Raw genomic sequence first — 17,912 nt, forward strand, 5'->3', positions numbered from 1 at the left:
CGCTACAGATCCTTGTCACCACACACACACACGGAGAGAGAGAGACAGCGATTGCATTCATTGAAGTTAAATCACAATACACCTACATTTGGTCTAGGAGCCATGTGTTCTGTAGATTTCTGTGGTTTCTCTCCCCCCCCTGGAAATCACTGTTTAATATACAACAGCCAGACCATAAGCTCACTTCAACAGTGCTCTACTCTTTAAAATGTTCAAACACATTACATACAGTGCCTTGCGAAAGTATTCGGCCCCCTTGAACTTTGTGACCTTTTGCCACATTTCAGGCTTCAAACATAAAGATATAAAACTGTATTTTGTGAAGAATCAACAAGTGGGACACAATCATGAAGTGGAACGACATTTATTGGATATTTCAAACTTTAACAAATCAAAAACTGAAAAATTGGGCGTGCAAAATTATTCAGCCCCTTTACTTTCAGTGCAGCAAACTCTCCAGAAGTTCAGTGAGGATCTCTGAATGATCCAATGTTGACCTAAATGACTAATGATAAATACAATCCCCCTGTGTGTAATCAAGTCTCCGTATAAATGCACCTGCACTGTGATAGTCTGAGGTCCGTTAAAAGCGCAGAGAGCATCATGAAGAACAAGGGACACACCAGGCAGGTCCGAGATACTGTTGTGAAGACGTTTAAAGCCGGATTTGGATACAAAAAGATTTCCCAAGCTTTAAACATCAAGGAGCACTGTGCAAGCGAATGGAAGGAGTATCAGACCACTGCAAATCTAGCAAGACCTGGCCGTCCCTCTAAACTTTCAGCTCATACAAGGAGAAGACTGATCAGAGATGCAGCCAAGATGCCCATGATCACTCTGGATGAATTGCAGAGATCTACAGCTGAGGTGGGAGACTCTGTCCATAGGACAACAATCAGTCGTATATTGCACAAATCTGGGCTTTATGGAAGAGTGGCAAGAAGAAAGCCATTTCTTAAAGATATCCATAAAAAGTGTTGTTTAAAGTTTGCCACAAGCCACCTGGGAGACACACATGTGGAAGAAGGTGCTCTGGTCAGATGAAACCAAAATTGAACTTTTTGGCAACAATGCAAAACATTATGTTTGGCGTAAAAGCAACACAGCTCACCCTAAACACACATCCCCACTGTCAAACATGGTGGTGGCAGCATCATGGTTTGGGCCTGCTTTTCTTCAGCAGGGACAGGGAAGATGGTTAAAATTGATGGGAAGATGGATGGAGCCAAATACAGGACCATTCTGGAAGAATACCTGATGGAGTCTGCAAAAGACCTGAAACTGGGACGGAGATTTGTCTTCCAACAAGACAATGATCCAAAACATAAAGCAAAATCTACAATGGAATGGTTCAAAAATAAACATATCAAGGTGTTAGAATGGCCAAGTCAAAGTCCAGACCTGAATCCAATCGAGAATCAGTGGAAAGAACTGAAAACTGCTGTTGACAAATGCTCTCCATCCAACCTCACTGAGCTCGAGCTGTTTTGCAAGGAGGAATGGGAAAATTTAATTCTCTCGATGTGCAAAACTGATAGAGACATACCCCAAGCGACTTACAGCTGTAATCGCAGCAAAAGGTGGCGCTACAAAGTATTAACTTAAGGGGGCTGAATAATTTTGCACGCCCAATTTCAGTTTGATTTGTTAAAGTTTGAAATATCCAATAAATGTCATTCCACTTCATGATTGTGTCCCACTTGTTGATTCTTCACAAAAAAATAGTTTTATATCTTTATGTTTGAAGCCTGAAATGTGGCAAAAGGTCACAAAGTTCAAGGGGGCCGAATACTTTCGCAAGGCACTGTATGAGGAATGTCTGACAACTCTCCCCTTCACAAATGCTCTTATGTAGACAAGCTTTTATTTTGAACAGGTAGCAAATGTAAAAGATGAACAACCAAAGAATTAACTGAACAGTAGTCACTTTTACTACGGACTGCACACCACCTGTTCAATTAGCAAGCAATGGACATGAAACATTTCAAAGAGACAAGGCATTTTTTAAAGTCAAATTGTTTATTGATTCCATCACACTAGAGTAGCAAGAGCACCAGCAACTTCCTGGTCTAAAAAGCAGAAAGAAATGCAAACTGTCAGCAACACAGAATGTTAAGTAACCAATGTCAAAAACAATACTCACCATTAGAGCTTCTAGAGGATGAATCCATTACATTTTCCTGTTGATAGATATATGGTTAGTACAAAGGACTTCAAATTCAGAGCAAAGTTCAGAGCAGGTTAAAGTGAGCCATTACCTTGCAGAATCCTTCACTAGTGTTGGATATATGCTTGGTGCACCAATGCTAACAAAACCATCATTGGGAGCATTTCCACTGTATTCAGGCATTGCCTCCCTAGGAGTGTAGCTGATTTGGGAGATGACAGTTCTGCCATTCTTGTAGTGCGATTTGGAACTGTAGGAAGAGATTTGGATGAAACCGGACTGTTCAACAATGCTGGCTTGAGAACTACCAGAGAAACCATCTTCAGTGCTTTCGTAGTGCTTCTGCTGAGACATTGGGGTCAGTTGCCGCTGGGGAATTTGGGCTACATGCCATAATTCCTGAAGAATGGGGTTGGGTTGCTGCTGGGACATTTGAGCTGGATACCTCACTTGCTGAGATTCGACGGCCAGTTCCTTCTGCTGCTGGGGAAATTGAGATGGCTGCTGGAGAATGGAGGCCTGTAGCTTCTGTGGCATAGCGGCCAGATGATTCTCCTGTTGGAGCATTTTAGCTACATACCACATTTGCTGGGGCATGGCGGTCAGTTCCTTCTGTTGAGGTTCAGTGCCCGGTTGCTTCTGCTGCAGGGGCATTAGAGCTGGATGCCACACTTGCTGGGGCACGGCGGTCGGTTGCTTCTGCAGCATTTGAGCTGGATGCCACACTTGCTGGGGCACAGCGGTCGGTTCCTTTTGCAGCAGGGGCATTTGAGCTGGATGCCAAACTTGCTGGGGCAAGGCGGTCGGTTGCTTCTGCAGCAGGGGCATTTGAGCTGGATGCCACACTTGCTGGGGCACGGCGGTCGGTTGCTTCTGCAGCATTTGAGCTGGATGCCACACTTGCTGCGGCACGGTGGTCGGTTGCTTCTGCAGCATTTGAGCTGTATGCCACATTTGCTGGGGCACGGCGGTCGGTTCCTTCTGCTGCTGGGGCTCGACGGCCAGTTCCTTCTGCTGCTGGGGCATTTGAGAAGGATGCCACACTTGCAGGGTAACGTCGGTTGGTTGCTCCTGCTGCAGGGGCATTAGAGCAGGATGCCACACTTGCTTCTGCAGTGTGTGAAATGGATTCCACACTTGCTGGGGCACGGCGGTAGGTTGCTTCTGCTGCAGGGGCATTTGAGCTGGATGCCACGCTTGCTGGGCTATGGTTTTTGGTTCTTTCTGCAGTAGAGGCAAAGGGACCAGTTGCTTCTGCTGCAGGGGCATTTGAGCTTGATGCCACACTTGCTGGGGCACGGCGGTCGGTTGCTTCTGCAGTGTGTGAAATGGATGCCACACTTGCTGAGACTCGACGGCCGCTTCCTTCTGCTGCTGGGGCTCGACGGCCACTTCCTTCTGCTGCTGGGGCTCGACGGCCACTTCCTTCTGCTGCTGGGGCTCGACGGCCACTTCCTTCTGCTGCTGGGGCTCGACGGCCACTTCCTTCTGCTGCTGGGGAAATTGAGATGGATGCCACACGAACAGAGGCAGCTGGAGACTGGAGCCCTGTAGCTTCTGTGGCATGGCGGCCAGATGATTCTCTGGTTGGAGCATTTTAGCTCCATACCACATTTGCTGGGGCATGGCAGTCAGTTCCTTCTGTTGAGGTTCAGTGGCCGGTTGCTTCTGCTGCAGGGGCATTTGAGCTGGATGCCACGCTTGCTGGGGCGTGGTGGATGGTTGTTTCTGCTGCTGAGGTTCAGTGGATGTTTGATTCTTGGACATCTGCGCTGGATGCCACACCTGCTGAGGTTGCTGGGCTATGGTGGTTGGTTCCTTCTGCAGTAGAGGCATAGGGACCAGTTGCTTCTGCTGCATTTGAGCTGGATTCCACACTTGCTGGGGCACAGCGGTTGTTTGCTTCTGCTGCAGGGGCATTTGAGAAGGATGCCACACTTGCTGGGGCACGGCAGTCGGTTGCTTCTGCTGCATTTGAGCTGGATTCCACACTTGCAGGGGCACGGTGGTTGGTTGCTTCTGCAGTGTGTGAAATGGATTCCACACTTGCTGGGGCACAGCGGTTGTTTGCTTCTGCTGCAGGGGCATTAGTGCAGGATGCCCCACTTGCTGGGGCAAGGCGGTCGGTTGCTTCTGCTGCAGGGGCATTTGAGCTGGATGCCACACTTGCTGGGGCACGGCGGTCAGTTCCTTCGGTTGAGGTTCAGTGGCCGGTTGCTTCTGCTGCAGGGGCATTAGAGCTGGATGCCACACTTGCTGGGGCACGGCGGTCGGTTGCTTCTGCTGCAGGGGCATTAGAGCAAGATGCCACACTTGCTGGGGCGTGGTGGATGGTTGCTTCTGCTGCTGAGGTTCAGTGGCTGTTTGATTCTTGGACATTTGAGCTGGATGCCACACCTGCTGAGGTTGCTGGGCTATGGTTGTTGGTTCCTTCTGCAGTAGAGGCATAGGGGCCAGTTGCTTCTGCTGGGGAAACTGAACAGGATGCCACACTTGCTGGGGCACGGCGGTCGGTTCCTTTTGCAGCAGGGGCATTTGAGCTTGATGCCACACTTGCTGGGGCACGGCGGTCGGTTGCTTCTGCAGCATTTGAGCTGGATGCCACACTTGCTGGGGCACAGCGGTCGGTTCCTTTTGCAGCAGGGGCATTTGAGCTGGATGCCACACTTGCTGGGGCAAGGCGGTCGGTTGCTTCTGCAGCAGGGGCATTTGAGCTGGATGCCACACTTGCTGGGGCACGGCGGTCGGTTGCTTCTGCAGCATTTTAGCTGGATGCCACACTTGCTGCGGCACGGTGGTCGGTTGCTTCTGCAGCATTTGAGCTGTATGCCACATTTGCTGGGGCACGGCGGTCGGTTCCTTCTGCTGCTGGGGCTCGACGGCCAGTTCCTTCTGCTGCTGGGGCATTTGAGAAGGATGCCACACTTGCAGGGTAACGTCGGTTGGTTGCTCCTGCTGCAGGGGCATTAGAGCAGGATGCCACACTTGCTTCTGCAGTGTGTGAAATGGATTCCACACTTGCTGGGGCACGGCGGTAGGTTGCTTCTGCTGCAGGGGCATTTGAGCTGGATGCCACGCTTGCTGGGCTATGGTTTTTGGTTCTTTCTGCAGTAGAGGCAAAGGGACCAGTTGCTTCTGCTGCAGGGGCATTTGAGCTTGATGCCACACTTGCTGGGGCACGGCGGTCGGTTGCTTCTGCAGTGTGTGAAATGGATGCCACACTTGCTGAGACTCGACGGCCGCTTCCTTCTGCTGCTGGGGCTCGACGGCCACTTCCTTCTGCTGCTGGGGCTCGACGGCCACTTCCTTCTGCTGCTGGGGCTCGACGGCCACTTCCTTCTGCTGCTGGGGAAATTGAGATGGATGCCACACGAACAGAGGCAGCTGGAGACTGGAGCCCTGTAGCTTCTGTGGCATGGCGGCCAGATGATTCTCTGGTTGGAGCATTTTAGCTCCATACCACATTTGCTGGGGCATGGCAGTCAGTTCCTTCTGTTGAGGTTCAGTGGCCGGTTGCTTCTGCTGCAGGGGCATTTGAGCTGGATGCCACGCTTGCTTGGGCGTGGTGGATGGTTGTTTCTGCTGCTGAGGTTCAGTGGATGTTTGATTCTTGGACATCTGCGCTGGATGCCACACCTGCTGAGGTTGCTGGGCTATGGTGGTTGGTTCCTTCTGCAGTAGAGGCATAGGGACCAGTTGCTTCTGCTGCATTTGAGCTGGATTCCACACTTGCTGGGGCACAGCGGTTGTTTGCTTCTGCTGCAGGGGCATTTGAGAAGGATGCCACACTTGCTGGGGCACGGCAGTCGGTTGCTTCTGCTGCATTTGAGCTGGATTCCACACTTGCAGGGGCACGGCGGTTGTTTGCTTCTGCTGCAGGGGCATTAGTGCAGGATGCCCCACTTGCTGGGGCAAGGCGGTCGGTTGCTTCTGCTGCAGGGGCATTTGAGCTGGATGCCACACTTGCTGGGGCACGGCGGTCGGCTGCTTCTGCTGCAGGGGCATTAGAGCTGGATGCCACACTTGCTGGGGCACGGCGGTCGGTTCCTTATGCTGCAGGGGCATTTGAGCTGGATGCCACACTTGCTGGGGCACGGCGGTCGGTTGCTTCTGCTGCAGGGGCATTTGAGCTGGATGCCACACTTGCTGGGGCAAGGCGGTCAGTTGCTTCTGCTGCAGGGGCATTAGAGCTGGATGCCACACTTGCTGGGGCACAGCGGTCGGTTGCTTCTGCAGTGTGTGAAATGGATTCCACACTTGCTGGGGCACGGCGGTCGGTTGCTTCTGCTGCAGGGGCATTTGAGCTGGATGCCACACTTGCTGGGGCAAGGCGGTCAGTTGCTTCTGCTGCAGGGGCATTAGAGCTGGATGCCACACTTGCTGGGGCACAGCGGTCGGTTGCTTCTGCAGTGTGTGAAATGGATTCCACACTTGCTGGGGCACGGCGGTCGGTTGCTTCTGCTGCAGGGGCATTTGAGCTGGATGCCACACTTGCTGGGGCACAGCGGTCGGTTGCTTCTGCAGTGTGTGAAATGGATTCCACACTTGCTGGGGCACGGCAGTCGGTTGCTTCTGCTGCATTTGAGCTGGATTCCACACTTGCTGGGGCACGGCGGTCGGTTGCTTCTGCTGCAGGGGCATTTGAGCTGGATGCCACACTTGCTGGGGAACGGCGGTCGGTTGCTTCTGCAGTGTGTAAAATGGATTCCACACTTGCTGGGGCATGTCAGTCGGTTGCTTCTGCAGCATTTGAGCTGGATTCCACTCTTGCTGGGGCTCGACGGCCACTTCCTTCTGCTGCTGGGGCTCGACGGCCACTTCCTTCTGCTGCTGGGGCTCGACGGCCACTTCCTTCTGCTGCTGGGGCTCGACGGCCACTTCCTTCTGCTGCTGGGGCTCGACGGCCACTTCCTTCTGCTGCTGGGGCTCGACGGCCACTTCCTTCTGCTGCTGGGGCTCGACGGCCACTTCCTTCTGCTGCTGGGGCTCGACGGCCACTTCCTTCTGCTGCTGGGGCTCGACGGCCAGTTCCTTCTGCTGCTGGGGCTCGACGGCCAGTTCCTTCCGCTGCTGGGGAAATTGAGATGGATGCCACACAAGCGGAGGCTGCTGGAGAATAACCTGTAGCTTCTGTGGCATGGCGGCCAGATGATTCTCCCGTTGCAGCATTTTAGCTCGATACCACATTTGCTGGGGCATGGCGGTCAGCTTCTTCTGTTGAGGTTCAGTGGCCGGTTGCTTCTGCTGCAGGGGCATTTGAGATGGATGCCACACCTGCTGAGGATGCTGGGCTATGGGGGCCAGTTGCTTCTGCTGGGGAAACTGAGCAGGATGCCACACTTGCTGAGGCAAGGTGGTCGGTTGCTTCTGCAGCATTTGATTAAAATGCCACACTTGCAGGGGCACGGCGGTTGTTTGCTGGGGCATTTGAAAAGGATGCCACACTTGCTGTGGCACAGCGGTCGGTTGCTTCTGCTGCAGGGGCATTTGAGCAGGATGCCACACTTGCTGGGGCACGGCAGTCGGTAGCTTCTGCTGCAGGGGCATTTGAGCAGGATGCCACACTTGCTGGGGCAAGGCGGTCGGTTGCTTCTGCAGCATTTGATTAGGATGCCACACTTGCTGGGGCACGGCGGTCGGTTGCTTCTGCTGCAGGGGCATTTGAGCAGGATGCCACACTTGCTGGGGCAAGGCGGTTGTTTGCTGGGGCATTTGAGAAGGATGCCATACTTGCTGTGGCACAGCGGTCGGATGCTTCTGCTGCAGGGGCATTTGAGAAGGATGCCACACTTGCTGGGGCACAGCGGTTGTTTGCAGGGGCATTTGAGAAGGATGCCACACTTGCTGGGGCACGGCGGTCGGTTGCTTCTGCAGCATTTGATTAGGATGCCACACTTGCTGGGGCACGGCGGTCGGTAGCTTCTGCTGCAGGGGCATTTGAGCAGGATGCCACACTTGCTGGGGCACGGCAGTCGGTAGCTTCTGCTGCAGGGGCATTTGAGCAGGATGCCACACTTGCTGGGGCAAGGCGGTCGGTTGCTTCTGCAGCAGGGGCATTTTAGAAGGATGCCATACTTGCTGGGGCACGGTAGTCGGTAGCTTCTGCTGCAGGGGCATTTGAGCAGGATGCCACACTTGCTGTGGCAAGGCGGTCGGTTGCTTCTGCTGCAGGGGCATTTGAGCAGGATGCCACACTTGCTGGGGCACGGCGTTCGGTTGCTTCTGCTGCAGGGGCATTTGAGAAGGATGCCACACTTGCTGGGGCACAGCGGTTGTTTGCAGGGGCATTTGAGAAGGATGCCACACTTGCTGGGGCACGGCGGTCGGTTGCTTCTGCAGCATTTGATTAGGATGCCACACTTGCTGGGGCACGGCGGTCGGTAGCTTCTGCTGCAGGGGCATTTGAGCAGGATGCCACACTTGCTGGGGCACGGCAGTCGGTAGCTTCTGCTGCAGGGGCATTTGAGCAGGATGCCACACTTGCTGGGGCACAGCGGTTGTTTGCAGGGGCATTTTAGAAGGATGCCATACTTGCTGGGGCACAGCGGTCGGTTGCTTCTGCTGCAGGGTAATTTGAGCAGGATGCCACACTTGCTGAGGCAAGGCGGTCGGTTGCTTCTGCAGCATTTGATTAGGATGCCAAACTTGCTGGGGCACGGCGGTCGGTTGCTTATGCATCAGCATGTGAGCTTGATGCCACACTTGCTGGGGCACGGCAGTCGGTTGCTTATGCGTCAACATGTGAGCTTGATGCCACACTTGCTGGGGCACGGCAGTCGATGGTTGCGTCAGCATGTGAGCTTGATGCCACACCTGCTGGGGCACAGTTGTCGGTTGCCTCTGCGGCTGAGCTTCTGCGGCTGGTTGCAGGGGCATTTGAACTGGATACCACACTTGCTGGGGCACGGCGGTTGGTTGCTTCTGCTGCAGGGGCATTAGAGCAGGATTCCACACTTGCTGGGGCACAGTGGTCAGTTGCTTCTGCTGCAGGGGCATTAGAGCAGGATTCCACACTTGTTGGGGCACGGCGGACGGTTGCTTCTGCTGCATTTGAGCTGGATTCCACACTTGCTGGGGCACGGCGGTTGGTTGCTTCTGCTGCAGGGGCATTAGAGCAGGATTCCACACTTGCTGGGGCACAGTGGTCGGTTGCTTCTGCTGCAGGGGCATTAGAGCAGGATTCCACACTTGCTGGGGCACGGCGGTTGGTTGCTTCTGCAGTGTGTGAAATGGATTCCACACTTGCTTGGGCATGGCAGTCGGTTTCTTCTGCTGCAGGGGCATTAGAGCAGGATTCCACACTTGCTGGGACACGGCGGGCGGGTGCTTCTGCTTCAGCATGTGAGTTTGATGCCACACTTGCTGGGGCACAGTTGTCGGTTTCCTCTGCGGCTGAGCTTCTGCGGATGGTTCCTTCTGCTGCAGGGGCATTTGAGCTGGATGCCACACTTCCTGGGGTACAGCGGTCGGTTGCTTATGCTTCAGCATGTGAGCTTGATGCCACACTTGCTGGGGCACGGCGGACGGTGGTTGCGGCAGCATTTGAGCTTGATGCCCCACTTGCTGGAGCACGGCGGTCTGTTGCTTCTGCAGCATTTGAACTGGATACCACACTTGCTGAGGTTGCTGGGACATGGGGGCCAAGTCCTTCCGCAGGATGGCGGCCGGATGTTTCTGTTGCGCTTGCATTTGAGATTTTGGAGACTTATAATTGCTATATCCTAGAGACCGAAGTGATCCTGCGTCAAGCCATGCTGCATTAGAATCCAGTGCAGGAGACCAATCACCTAGGTTAAAAATATAAACTGTAAAATGCCAGCCTTTGAAGGTTATGGAACTGCGTAGCTGTTATTTGAAATTAACTCACCTTCTGATGTAGAACACGTTATCCCTCCAATTAGCAGGCAACAAAGCCAAGAAACACTTGAGGAAAGAGAATGTATGTTATAAACATAGATACCTGTAACACCTGAAGGACAAGGGAAACAAACTAAATCAATACTTAAAAACATACCTGAAAGCGATTCCAATCATCACAGCCATTTTGCCCTCAAAACCTCACCAGTATTCAGCACTAATGGTAGGCATACATCCTACCAGAATATCCCTTTTACTATATTTGCCAGATGTTTGGTTGCTCCTTTTAAAGGAATCCCAGACCCTTCTAATGTTGTTGGCTAATTAAGGACAGCTGTCAGCCACTGAACTACATTCAATTTCTATTTCCAAATTGACCCCTAAATCCTACACCTTGATCTAAACACAAGGATTTAATAGGGATAAGCAATATGGCCACAATTGCATCCAGCCTATCAGAAGGCAAGGTGAAGCAATTAACATATTGCTTTACCCTATCTGATCATTTCAAATGCCCATAAGTGACTAAGTGGTAGGTGTAGGAGCTAGGGGTTGATTTGGAATGCAGAAATTTACTCAGGTCTGGTTGATTCTCTAATTGAGATCCTGACAGGTTTGACAGCACTTACTCTAAAGCACGCGTCAGTCTCATTACACGGAGGGCCGAGTGTTTGCGGATTTTCACTCCTTCATTGTACTTGATGGCTGAATTAAGGCCACTAATTACTCCCCTCACCTACAGTAGTTGTCTTGGTCTTAAATGAAAGGAAAAAACAAACCTACAGACACTAGGCCCTCCATGGAATGAGTTTGACACCCCTGCTCTAAAGTAGGAAACACATTTTGTCTTGGCACTTCATTGATCGGTTTCAATTATTGTTTGTACAAAATTCACTTGGTTCATTTGAAGATTAGAGGTTGAATAAGCAGTTAGGCACCATTATTTTACACATGCCTTCTTTAAAACCGTGTGTTTCATTCAGCATAGCAACATTAGATGGATAACAGTTTCATTTGCACAAAGTGCAACATCTTAGACAAATTCTGATTTCAGACAGACACCAATTAAACACTCATGTTATGCTTTTGATGATCTGAGTCTTTAATTTTTCAGAGGCAAACATACAGTAGGGCTCGTTTGAGTGGTAAAGCTAAAGCAACTGACTGTAGACCAAAGTCAAGAAGTAAAGTCAGGAGAGGTGCATCTGCGACAACCGAAAGTCGGAAAATGAAGTTAGTATCCAACAGCAAGGCTCAGATCACCATGGCAGTGTTGCCATTGTTTATAAAAAGTTTCCTTTATAATGTAAAACTGTGCTTTGACATATGCATTGATGGGTCTTGGATTTTTAGACTGGGTATCTCGAAAATGCTTTGTGACTACTGCTGATGCAAAAAAGGGCTTTTAAGAAATACATATGGTTGATTGACAGATTTGTATTATTATAAAAAATAATATAACAATATCATCATAATCTTTATGTTACAGGTGAGGCATACCCAGAAATGTCAACATCTTGGCAAGTGCTCAAATTTTTACAGCAGCGCCAGACAATCATGTACAGTAGCTCCAACTTACAAGAATGGGTTTACAAGGCAGTGATGAAAAAAGTTTATATGTGTGCTAATTAAAATATACAATGATATATATTTGATACAATTACCCATTCAAAACTGTTACAAAATCACTTCTCATTGTGTTCATTTCAAGGTTTCACAAACATAAAACTATCTAGTTAATGTTTCTCGGACTAACACACTTGAGTTTCCTATTTACTAAAGAACAGTCATTAAGACAAAACACAAAGAGTTGTAATATAATCTGTATACATGTCATTCTATACTGAAGACAGGTATATTCTGAAAGATTTTTGATGCTGTGATAACACATTCTTTATTCATCTCTCAATTTAGGATATCATTTATTTTCTACTTTACTGAAATTGTATTATGTTGTCTCATACCATGACAATACATACCAAGCAATGCAAGCAGATGTGGAATTAACCCCATAACAGTTGTCTTTTTGGCTCAAGAATACCAATAGGCTTGATCAGATCCCCTTTCCTATGCAGGCACCATATAATGCACAGCCACATGTAAATCCATAAACTCCACCAATAGAACTTTGAAAACCTTAACATGACTACTGGTAATGTCATTATTTGTCACCATCCATCAATTGTTGAATTGTGTTATTTTTCTTTGTAAATGCACCGAGCCTCCAAGGGCTGGAGCCAATCAACATAGTAAATTAAAAAGACCCAAATAAAACGTATGTGAAAAGATGTGGTCAAAGTATAAAACGTTGCTGTTTTGTTACAAAGTTTTCCTAACATTTGCCATAACTAGTAAGCCTTACATCCTGAATGAATATGGGCTCCCAAATATGCACCTGGGACCACATGCACTTTTAATTGAGCCTAGAACAATTTCTATATTGTAATTAAAATCATGACCAAAGCAAAGCCATATAATTAAAACATTGATGAGAAATATAAACAAATGTCTGCATAACGGAAGACATGAACTGTATCCAACAATGTATTTAGCTATGTAGAAAACTTTCATATTGGCAGTAAGGTCATTGAGACTAGCTATGGACAGTAGTTGTGGGAGGTTTAGGGATCAATATAGTGATCAAGGATCATGAATGTTAGATTTGTTCACCTTGGGGATTTTGAAAGAGGGGGATTAGAACCCCAAAGTGGTAAGAAAGATGAAGGATCAATATAGTGATCAAGGATCATGAATGTTAGATTTGTTCACCTTGGGGATTTTGAAAGAGGGGGATTAGAACCCCAAAGTGGTAAGAAAGATCATAAAGGTCATTTCAGATTCAGGTTTAGGGGGAGGGGGGTAATAAAATCTTGGAAACACCTATTCACACTGGATTATAAACATGTCCAGACAGAACGATCACATCAAGAAGGTTTAACAGTGATTAATGGCTATTCAATGTACAACAGTAGTCTTCTGTAACAAGCAATAAGTATTAAATAGGTTTACATACAGTGGGGCAAAAAAGTATTTAGTCAGCCAATTGTGCAAATTCTCCCACTTAAAAGGAGAGGCCTGTAATTCATCGGTACACTTCAACTGACAGACAAAATGAGAAAAAAAAAGTCAGGAAAATCACATTGTAGGATTTAATGAATTTGCAAATTATGGTGGAAAATCAGTATTTGGCTCTCAGACCTGTAACTTCTTTAAGAGGCTCCTCTGTCCTCCACTTGTTGGAGGCCACTGTGTTCTTAGGGACCTTCAATGCTTCGTACACTTCCCCAGATCTCTTAATCAGGGATTTGTCTGACAGTCTCACTGTATACAATGCATGCCTACATCTAAAGTATGAACATATGAGGAATGTCTGACAACTCACCCCATCACAAATGCTCTTATAGACCCAAGCTTTTATTTTGAATCAGTAGCAAAGGTAAAAGATGAGAAAACCAAAGAATTAACTGAACAGTAGTCATTTTTACTACGGACTGCACACCACCTGTTCAATTAGCAAGCAATGGACATGAAACATTTCAAAGAGACAAGGCATTTTTTAAATTTAAATTGTTTATTGATTCCATCACACTAGAGTAGCAAGAGCACCAGCAACTTCCTGGTCTAAAAAGCAGAAAGAAATGCAAACTGTCAGCAACGCAGAATGTTAAGTAACCAATGTCAAAAACAATACTCACCATTAGAGCTTCTAGAGGATGACTCCATTATATGTTCCTGTTGATAGATATATGGTTAGTACAAAGTCCTTCAAATTCAGAGAGCAAAGTTCAGAGCAGGTTAAAGTGAACCATTACCTTGCAGAATCCTTCACTAGTGTTGGATATATGCTTGGTGCACCAATGCTAACATAACCGTCCTTGGGAGCATTTCCACTGTCAACAGGCATTGCCTCCCTAGGAGTGTAGCTGATTTGGGAGAAGACAGTTCTGCCATTCTTGTAGTGCGATTTGGAACTGTAGGAAGAGATTGGGATGACACCCGACTGTTCAACAATGCTGGCCTGAGAACTACCAGAGGCACCATCTTCAGTGCTTTCGTAGTGCTTCTGCTGAGACATTGGGGCCAGTTGCTGCTGGGAAATTTGGGCTACATGCCATAATTGCTGAGGAATGGGGTTGGGTTGCTGCTGGGCCATTTGAGCTGGATACCTCACTTGCTGAGGTTCGACGGCCAGTTCCGTCTGCTGCTGGGGCTCGACGGCCAGTTCCGTCTGCTGCTGGGGCTCGACGGCCAGTTCCGTCTGCTGCTGGGGCTCGACGGCCAGTTCCGTCTGCTGCTGGGGCTCGACGGCCAGTTCCGTCTGCTGCTGGGGCTCGACGGCCAGTTCCGTCTGCTGCTGGGGAAATTGAGATGGATGCCACACGAGCGGAGGCTCCTGGAGAATAACCTGTAGCTTCTGTGGCATGGCGGCCAGATGATTCTCCTGTTGGAGCATTTTGGCTCGATACCACATTTGCTGGGGCATGGCGGGCAGTTCCTTCTGCTGAGGTTCAGTGGCCGGTTGCTTCTGCTGCAGGGGCATTTGAGCTGGATGCCACGATTGCTGGGACGTGGTGGGTGGTTGCTTCTGCAGCTGAGGTTCAGTGGCTGTTCGATTTTTGGACATTTGAGCTGGATGCCACACCTGCTGAGGTTGCTGGGCTATGGTGGTTGGTTCCTTCTGCAGTAGAGGCATAGGGGCCAGTTGCTTCTGCTGGGGAAATTGAGCTGGATGCCACACTTGCTGGGGCATGGCGGTCAGTTCCTTATGCTGAGGTTCAGGGGCCAGTTGCTTCTGCTGGGGAAACTGAGCAGGATGCCAACCCAGCTGGGGCACGGCAGTCGGTTGCTTCTGCTGCAGGGGCATTTTAGCTGGATGCCACACTTGCTGGGGCACGGCGGTCGGTTGCTTCTGCTGCAGGGGCATTTGAGCAGGATGCCACACTTGCTGGGGCACGGCGGTCGGTTGCTTCTGCAGTGTGGAAAATGGATTCCACACTAGCTGGGGCATGGCGGTCGGTTGTTTCTGCTGCAGGGGCATTTGAGCAGGATGCCACACTTGCTGGGGCACGGTGGTCGGTTGCTTCTGCTGCAGGGGCATTTGAGCTGGATGCCAAACTTGCTGGGGCTTGGCGGTCGGTTGCTTCTGCTGCAGGGGCATTAGAGCTGGATGCCAAACTTGCTGGGGCACGGCAGTCGGTTGCTTCTGCAGTGTGTAAAATGTATTCCACACTTGCTGGGGCATGGCAGTCGTTTGCTTCTGCTGCAGGGGCATTTGAGCTGGATGCCTCACTTGCTGGGGCACAGCGGTCGGTTCCTTCTGCTGCAGGGGCATTTGAGAAGGTTGCCACACTTGCTGGGGCATGGCGTTCGGTTCCTTCTGCTGCAGGGGCATTTGAGAAGGTTGCCACACTTGCTGGGGCACGGCGGTCGGTTGTTTCTGCTGCAGGGGCATTTGAGCAGGATGCCACACTTGCTGGGGCACGGCGGTCGGTTCCTTCTGCTGCAGGGGCATTTGAGAAGGTTGCCACACTTGCTGGGGCACAGCGGTCGGTTCCTTCTGCTGCAGGGAAATTTGAGAAGGTTGCCACACTTGCTGGGGCACGGCAGTCGGTTCCTTCTGCTGCAGGGGCATTTGAGAAGGTTGCCACACTTGCTGGGGCATGGCGTTCGGTTCCTTCTGCTGCAGGGGCATTTGAGAAGGTTGCCACACTTGCTGGGGCACGGCGTTCGGTTCCTTCTGCTGCAGGGGCATTTGAGAAGGTTGCCACACTTGCTGGGACACGGCGGTCGGTTGTTTCTGCTGCAGGGGCATTTGAGCAGGATGCCACACTTGCTGGGGCACGGCGGTCGGTTCCTTCTGCTGCAGGGGCATTTGAGCTGCATGCCACACTTGCTGGGGCACGGCGGTCGGTTGCTTCTGCTGCAGGGGCATTTGAGAAGGTTGCCACACTTGCTGGGGCACGGCGGTCGGTTGCTTCTGCTGCAGGGGCATTTGAGATGGATGCCACACCTGCTATGGATGCTGGGCTATGGGGCCAGTTGCTTCTGCTGGGGAAACTGAGCAGGATGCCACCCAAGCTGGGGCACGGTGGTCGGTTGCTTCTGCTGCATTTGAGCTGGATACCACCCCAGCTGGGGCACGGTGGTCGGTTGCTTCTGCTGCAGGGGCATTTGAGCTGGATGCCACACTTGCTGGGGCACGGCGGTCGGTTGCTTATGCGTCAGCATGTGAGCTTGATGCCACACTTGCTGGGGCACGGCTGTCGGTTGCTTATGCGTCAGCATGTGAGCTTGATGCCACACTTGCTGGGGCACGGCGGTCGGTTGCTTATGCATCAGCATGTGAGCTTGATGCCACACTTGCTGGGGCACGGCGGTCGGTTGCTTATGCGTCAGCATGTGAGCTTGATGCCCCACTTGCTGGAGCACGGCGGTCTGTTGCTTCTGCAGCATTTGAACTGGATACCACACTTGCTGAGGTTGCTGGGACATGGCGGCCGGTTGTTTCTGTTGCGCTTGCATTTGAGATTTTGGAGACTTATAATTGCTATATCCTAGAGACCGAAGTGATCCTGCGTCAAGCCATGCTGCATTAGAATCCAGTGCAGGAGACCAATCACCTAGGTTAAAAATATAAACTGTAAAATGCCAGCCTTTGAAGGTTATGGAACTGCGTAGCTGTTATTTGAAATTAACTCACCTTCTGATGTAGAACACGTTATCCCTCCAATTAGCAGGCAACAAAGCCAAGAAACGCTTGAGGAAAGAGAATGTATGTTATAAACATAGATACCTGTAACACCTGAAGGACAAGGGAAACAAACTAAATCAATACTTAAAAACATACCTGAAAGCGATTCCAATCATCACAGCCATTTTGCCCTCAACACCTCACCAGTATTCAGCACTAATGGTAGGCATACATCCTACCAGAATATCCCTTTTACTATATTTGCCAGATGTTTGGTTGCTCCTTTTAAAGGAATCCCAGACCCTTCTAATGTTGTTGGCTAATTAAGGACAGCTGTCAGCCACTGAACTACATTCAATTTCTATTTCCAAATTGACCCCTAAATCCTACACCTTGATCTAAACACAAGGATTTAATAGGGATAAGCAATATGGCCACAATTGCATCCAGCCTATCAGAAGGCAAGGTGAAGCAATTAACATATTGCTTTACCCTATCTGATCATTTCAAATGCCCATAAGTGACTAAGTGGTAGGTGTAGGAGCTAGGGGTTGATTTGGAATGCAGAAATTTACTCAGGTCTGGTTGATTCTCTAATTGAGATCCTGACAGGTTTGACAGCACTTACTCTAAAGCACGCGTCAATCTCATTACACGGAGGGCCGAGTGTTTGCGGATTTTCACTCCTTCATTGTACTTGATGGCTGAATTAAGGCCACTAATTACTCCCCTCACCTACAGTAGTTGTCTTGGTCTTAAATGAAAGGAAAAAACAAACCTACAGACACTAGGCCCTCCATGGAATGAGTTTGACACCCCTGCTCTAAAGTAGGAAACACATTTTGTCTTGGCACTTCATTGATCGGTTTCAATTATTGTTTGTACAAAATTCACTTGGTTCATTTGAAGATTAGAGGTTGAATAAGCAGTTAGGCACCATTATTTTACACATGCCTTCTTTAAAACCGTGTGTTTCATTCAGCATAGCAACATTAGATGGATAACAGTTTCATTTGCACAAAGTGCAACATCTTAGACAAATTCTGATTTCAGACAGACACCAATTAAACACTCATGTTATGCTTTTGATGATCTGAGTCTTTAATTTTTCAGAGGCAAACATACAGTAGGGCTCGTTTGAGTGGTAAAGCTAAAGCAACTGACTGTAGACCAAAGTCAAGAAGTAAAGTCAGGAGA

General features: G+C 49.7%; 2 protein-coding genes across 3 annotated transcripts; both read right to left on the minus strand.

Moving 5' to 3' along the window:
• Positions 1-2,000: 2,000 nt before the first annotated feature.
• On the minus strand, positions 2,001-10,301 carry LOC110487285 (uncharacterized). 2 transcript variants are annotated; one of them, XM_090195792.1, is made up of 7 exons: positions 10,182-10,301; positions 10,035-10,090; positions 7,508-9,954; positions 2,964-7,441; positions 2,259-2,459; positions 2,144-2,180; positions 2,001-2,069 (listed from the first exon to the last, which is right to left on the minus strand). In XM_090195792.1, the coding sequence occupies exons 1-6, from the start codon at positions 10,208-10,210 to the stop codon at positions 2,171-2,173; spliced, it is 7,221 nt and encodes a 2,406-aa protein (XP_090051918.1). In that variant the 5' UTR covers positions 10,211-10,301; the 3' UTR covers positions 2,001-2,069; positions 2,144-2,170. The 2 variants fall into 2 exon arrangements, with proteins under 2 accessions (XP_090051918.1, XP_090051917.1); XM_090195791.1 differs by having other exon boundaries at positions 9,182-9,954; positions 10,182-10,294.
• Positions 10,302-13,367: 3,066 nt separating this feature from the next.
• On the minus strand, positions 13,368-16,929 carry LOC149978782 (uncharacterized). The gene is made up of 6 exons (XM_090194322.1): positions 16,872-16,929; positions 16,725-16,780; positions 16,061-16,644; positions 13,837-16,016; positions 13,720-13,756; positions 13,368-13,645 (listed from the first exon to the last, which is right to left on the minus strand). The coding sequence occupies exons 1-5, from the start codon at positions 16,898-16,900 to the stop codon at positions 13,747-13,749; spliced, it is 2,859 nt and encodes a 952-aa protein (XP_090050448.1). The 5' UTR covers positions 16,901-16,929; the 3' UTR covers positions 13,368-13,645; positions 13,720-13,746.
• Positions 16,930-17,912: the final 983 nt, after the last annotated feature.

Source organism: Oncorhynchus mykiss, chromosome 13 (assembly GCF_057628025.1).
Source record: "Oncorhynchus mykiss isolate SJ-2025 chromosome 13, ASM5762802v1, whole genome shotgun sequence".
In the NCBI taxonomy this organism is placed as follows: Eukaryota; Metazoa; Chordata; class Actinopteri; order Salmoniformes; family Salmonidae; genus Oncorhynchus; species Oncorhynchus mykiss.

Coding starts and splice junctions, on each gene's coding strand:
- LOC110487285 (XM_090195792.1), bottom strand. CDS start 10,210: ATGGCTGTGATGATTGGAATCGCTTTCAG. Junction 9,955..10,034: donor AACGTGTTCTACATCAGAAG/GTGAGTTAATTT, acceptor TTTTTAACCTAG/GTGATTGGTCTCCTGCACTG. Junction 7,442..7,507: donor CGACCACCTTGCCTCAGCAA/GTGTGGCATCCT, acceptor CATCCTCAGCAG/GTGTGGCATCCATCTCAAAT.
- LOC149978782 (XM_090194322.1), bottom strand. CDS start 16,900: ATGGCTGTGATGATTGGAATCGCTTTCAG. Junction 16,781..16,871: donor ATGATTGGAATCGCTTTCAG/GTATGTTTTTAA, acceptor TCTTTCCTCAAG/CGTTTCTTGGCTTTGTTGCC. Junction 16,645..16,724: donor AACGTGTTCTACATCAGAAG/GTGAGTTAATTT, acceptor TTTTTAACCTAG/GTGATTGGTCTCCTGCACTG.